Source organism: Suricata suricatta, chromosome 7 (genome assembly GCF_006229205.1).
Source record: "Suricata suricatta isolate VVHF042 chromosome 7, meerkat_22Aug2017_6uvM2_HiC, whole genome shotgun sequence".
Taxonomy (NCBI): Eukaryota; Metazoa; Chordata; class Mammalia; order Carnivora; family Herpestidae; genus Suricata; species Suricata suricatta.
Genome location: NC_043706.1, coordinates 18,389,056 through 18,394,835, shown reverse-complemented (window position 1 = coordinate 18,394,835; position 5,780 = coordinate 18,389,056). Strand labels below are relative to the sequence as shown.

Here is a 5,780-nt window from a genome sequence, read left to right as displayed (position 1 = left end):
TAGAATGATCTTGTAGAAGATGTGCTCAGCGTTTATTCTTGCGTGTGTCCACATTCATTTTAAACTGCTAACTTCCAGCACGTGAACGAATTACTTGTTGAAATCTAACCAGGGACAGAGACGATCCAAGATTTCAGCAAGAGTCAAAATCCTGTGAAGTGCCAAGAGTTTTCCCGTCTTCTGGGACTTACACAAATGTCATAAAACGCCACCTCCCTGGAAACCGGAATTCATTACATGACTGGGAAAGCCATTAATATTAGGATGCATAATAAATGTTCAAAAATGAAAATGAATGGCCAGAAATATTATTAGAGTCCGCAGACTCTTACAAGTTCCAAATGAACCCTTGATAACTGTCAGACTAAATTTTAAAAATATCCGTAGTGGAAATGCTCACATTTCAGATTAAATTATAAAATTTAGGTTAGCCATAAGCCAAAAAGCCAGAAAGATAAAGCATGGAGAAATGAGCAAGCCCCGGCTACACATAAGGATATCAGACAACACATTAAATCAAGTTTCTGATGACTGGATTCAGAATAACAAAATGTCTTGTCCATTTTAAAACCCTGGGTCATTGGTTTTAGTAGATTTCCTGGAGCTTCTAACATTGCCATTTTGCATTAAAATGTTTACCAAAAAAACTGACTTCTTTTTAAAAACGTCTTCGTTTATTCTTTTAAATATCATAAAGCAATTAAATCATAATACAACAGGTTGCATACATAGCCTGGTATCAGAAACGCATGTTAAAGATTTAGGACCACATAAGCCACATAGTCAACCAGAATGCAGGGCCCGTTGTCCTGCAAGTCTCCTCTTTGAAACATAAGGCAAATAGTGTACAACAGGTGAAAAATGGATTTCCTATGACTGTAAATGATTTCAAGGAAACACATGGACTCCAGAGATCTTTGAATGTTTCTGAAAACATTCAAAACCTTTTCCCTTCTGTTCAAATCACATGGTATTATCTGCTTCTACACTAGTATTCCATATTTAGTGGGATAACCTTGGTGAAAAATGTTTGAAAGACAGGATTCAGCACTAGTCAAGCACACATGTAAAATCAACGCCCCAGAGGAGTAAAAATCACAACTCCCCCCCCCAAAAAATTCAACTAGTATTTCAAGATTTTCTTTTAAAGAAAATGCATAACAACTATTGTTTAGAGAAAAGTCCGATAACTTCAAAGACTTTTTTCCAGCTTTCAGGAATTCTGAGATTTCTTTTTAACATCTGTCATTAAAGTAATATGATGTATTCTGTGCAGTTGCTCTATTTAAAAGATAAAAATAGCATCACAACCTCATTCAAATCCTAAGATGTACAGTATTATGGTCATGTATAAAAATGTATGCTTAAATAACAAGAGATAATAAATTTCACTAATTTATATCCCTACTGAACTTTTAAATTAAACACGGAAGACTACATTCACTAAAAATCTGGTAAACTTTTACAAACAGTAGTTCAGAACTGCACGAAATGTTCCTACATTTTATTAAGAAAGGGGGTGAAGTGTGATTGTTTATTGAGGGTTTGGGGAGTTGTTGTTTGTTTTGTTTTTTCACAGTCTTCACCTGAGGTAGCAGCAGATAGGAGTTTTCTTGTCGTGCTTCTGTAATTTGGGGACTTCAGCTCCTTTCAGATCCAGTTAAACACGCTTTTAAATAGATGGATGTGGCCTATTAATAGACCTCATTTCCTTACTAAGGGCTTCAAATGAAATTATGTGCTTTCCCTCGAATGTGTAAAAAGGTTGCAAAGCTATTTTTTCACGAAAGCATAGATTTAAAGGAAGGCCAGATCTGATAGTACACACCAGAGATAAAGTCTTGGAGGGGATTAGCAAGTGAGGGATGGTATTTTGTGACCTCTTTACTACTAACATACGTTCAAGAGGAAACTGGGGCTGAGTTCCCACTTTTCTCCTGCCAATTTCTTTCCGCTTTCCTCTCCTCCGCACATGAGCACCTTTAAGGGGGGAAACTGTGCCCTCATCCACCGCCTGTCCATTCAGGTGCTCTCCTTCCGGAAGAGATTTCTCTCCTAAGCTCCTGCAAATGAATCCTTTGCTTATATTTCACATTAATGCCTTCTTTCTTTGCCACTTGTTAAGTTAGCTTATTTATGGAACTTTTATTATTTTTAATAATCTCACATCAAACTACTAAATATGTGTATGAAATTGGGAAACAAAATTTGATCATCAGGATCTTTCTGCTTCTCACTGATATGTACATAGTCCTGAAGAAAAGCAGAAGGCTTAGAAATCTTGACCACAGATAGGCCTGATGGCTTTTTTCCCCCTTTACATTGCTATTTAATTGATATAACCGGACTCTACATCAAATCAAAGTAGGCAGTTCCTGGGAACGCGTTTATTTTACATGTGTGCTTGACTAGTGCTGAATCCGGTCTTTCAAACATTTTTCACCAAGGTTATCCCACTAAATATGGAATACTAGTGTAGAAGCAGATAATACCATGTGATTTTAACAGAAGAGAAAAGGTAAAAAACAAAAAAAACAAAAAAACAAAAAAACCTGCCTGGAATTGGTTAAGACCTGACAGCGATTTGGATATCTTCCTCTTCGTCAAAAAACAACAAATACCTTTTGATGCAATACGGTCAACTTGAAGAAAAAGAAAAAAAAACCGCTATAGAGTCAACAAAGAACAACCACAAACTCATTTATAACCAGTGAGGAGCAAAACGTAGGAAGTCTTTAAAAGAATGTGATTGTTGTCGGACGGAATGGGGTGCACCCCGCGCAACGTTCAGCTCGGCTTGCAGTCAAAGCCATGGCCGAGGGGCGCGGCCGGCGCCGCTGCCAGCCTGGTGGGCACAGACCAGCAAGAAAGTGAATTCTGCATACTGCACAGATCATCGCTCGGTTCAGGGCAGTCAGATTGCATCTGGGATCAACCGATCGTGCTTGATGGAACCGTCAGCCCTCATTTGTGTCTAGCTGTTTTCCTCTGTCCGGCTGTAAACAAGGCCGGCTGGGGGCTGCTGCCTCCCCCCGAGTACGCAGGGAGACCTCACAGTCAGACCTCTCCAGGGGCCTCCGCCTTCCCCCAACGGCTCAGTCTTCCGGACAGCGGTTCCAAACCACGACCCGGCACGTCACAAAGCGAGGCCACTTAGGAGTGACAGAGTCGAGGGCCTCCTTTCAGAAACATACCTTAGATTCCTACACACTCTGGCAGGGCGCGTCTCTTCCATGAAATTAATTCAGGTATTCCTGATAGGAACCACCGTGTTTGTTTGGGTTTTTTTGTTGTTGTTGTTGTGTTGTGTTGTGTTTTCCAGCAGACTAGCTCAGCAGATTTATCTTGCTGGGGAGGAGGGAGTGGTGGAGATTGTTTTAGTTCTGTCACTGCTGTGGGGCTTTGCTTGGATCAGCCAAAAAAAAAAAAAAAAACAAAAAAACCCAAACCAGACACAGATAGAAATACTGTCAATCCAGTCCACCTCCAGGAACCTAATCATGCCTGAATTGCTGGGAGGAGTGAACGGTGGTAAACAGGAACAGGTAAGGTCGGTTGGATTCTGTTTTCATCTACTTCGTCCACACTGTTGCCTTTACAATAAAGCAAAAGACTGTTGTGAAGGAACTGGCATCTCAGTAATAATAGGCAGGGGGTGTTGTTGAAGCCATTTTCCTGGGCCAGTGGCATAAAGGTAACATTTAGTATTCACTACATTGAGTTCTCTTAGCCAGCTGGTCGGTCCCTGCTAAGACTTTCATTTATGCAGCTTGAGCTGGAACCTTTTGTTGTTCTCCCAGTCTATTACTTTGTCTATTTAAGGGACAACAGCCAAAGTGAAACAGCTTGCAATTTGCACCTGTCTGCTCTAAACATTCCATGTTGGATTATATGGGGAGCAAACTCTTCATTGCTAATGAGCACAAGACTGGGTAAGGCTGAACGCAGTTTTGTTGGGGGGCTTATAAGGGTATTTTAGTGCGTGTTTCCCCCCCTTTTCTAAGTAATCGGATAGGGACCACCCTATTCTCACGTTTTAGAATTCCTAGAGTAAAACAATACAATTCAGAAAAAAAGGAAGTAAAGTTGTGTAATCTTTAAAGAAAAATTTAAATGTCGTGTAACTAAGAATTGAATCAGCATTCAGTCTGAATTGCCTCAGACAAGAGAGAAAAAATTTAAATACTAGGTCATTTCGAATTGTTTTAAGCACAAAATACCTAGAGAGAGCCTTGATTTGTAAAATTGGCCATGGAAAAAAGTTGATAAAAAATTTTTAGATGTTATAGAAACAGTACTGGTTTAGGAAATAGTATCGAGTGTCTAAAAGTAAACCAATGTTCTCTGCTTATATTACCTTTGAAATTTTAATTGACTGGATGGAAAATAAAAATTCAAGAGATTGAGTTCAAAGTCATACCTCGATAGAGCTATATGTGATAGCATCATGCGAATCATAGAGCACATTGTCCAAATGCAAAAGTGTCAGCCCATGGTTCTCTCCAACCTTTTCTGGAAGTCCTCTGCATCCCCCGTAGCTCTGAGGAATTATATCAGTGAGCTACCATCTATTTTTAAAGAAATTAAATGAAATGAAAGAACTTGAAGTCAGGCTTATGACATTTCCCCAAACCTTATGGATTTTTTAAAAAATTATCATAAAAATGTTTGGATAATTTCCCAAAATATCATTGGAAATTATCAAAAATTTAGTAAAAAAATATATGTATATATACATATACTATATACACATATACAGAATATATAATGAATATGTATGAAAACAGAATACACTGAATACATATAAACAATATATATATATACACACATACATATTTAGAATATATACTGAATATATATAGAAACTGAATATATGTATGTGTGTGTATATATATATACACACACACACATATATATGCTCTTAATCAAAGGATTGGTGTGACATTTGGATTCCAGAAATCCCTCACATTGGCACCTTCTGTTGCAGTGATAACTGATAATGGCGATGAGCTTAATGAAGCCGAGGTGGTCACAAATATGGTCTCACTCGTAATTTCTATAGTTCCCTGTGGCTGCTGGCCCACATCTCGCCTGACAGGTAACACCCCAGCTCGTCAGGGACGGACCCTCTCACGCGCCTTTAGGGGGTCTTTCAGTCATGGCCGAGTCTGGCCAGGTCAAAGGGTTGAGCCATGTGTAATTCAGAACAGAGGAGGTCCCACGGTCTCTCCACAAAAACAATTACACTACTTATTTCACTCGAGCCCTTGCCCCAAACTCACAAGCCTCACATTTTCAGGGCAGTCAACCTAATTCTGCCCCTGGGCGATAAGCCACATGAAAATATGTGGTGCTGTGTTTATAAATCTAATCAAAAATAGAAACAGTGGACGGGCTTACTGAGGCCCTATTATGGATCATGGGAATCCTTGGAAATTCTGAAGGCACTTTTGTTTGACTTCCATAGACTCTCTTTTGCTATTACATTGTCTGTTACACTCGTTAATCATCCTCTTTACTCGTGAGTGCTACCAAGGAGGCTAAATTTCTACTCACTTCTATACTTTGTGTTGTGGATGATATTATGAAAAATAAAGCTTGAAAGGCTGCTTTTAAAGGAAAAAATCAAAGAAGGAACTACAGTTACATCAATCTTACCTCTCTATCCATGTTCTCGGCCCCTTGCCCTTGGCGATGCACAGATTTAAATCAAGTCCTCCTAAAAAAGACAAATAATATTTAAAAACTGGAATAAATCGGTCTGACCATGAGGAATATCG

At 39.1% G+C, this 5,780-nt stretch overlaps 1 protein-coding gene across 1 annotated transcript in view; it reads right to left on the bottom strand.

The window, feature by feature from the left end:
• OFCC1 (orofacial cleft 1 candidate 1) overlaps positions 1–2,436 on the bottom strand; it is a 284,782-nt gene extending 282,346 nt beyond the window's left edge. The window contains 2 exon segments of the mRNA XM_029943141.1: positions 1,900–2,063; positions 2,354–2,436. Of these exon segments, the coding sequence (XP_029799001.1) occupies positions 1,900–2,063; positions 2,354–2,436 (247 nt within the window).
• Positions 2,437–5,780: the final 3,344 nt, after the last annotated feature.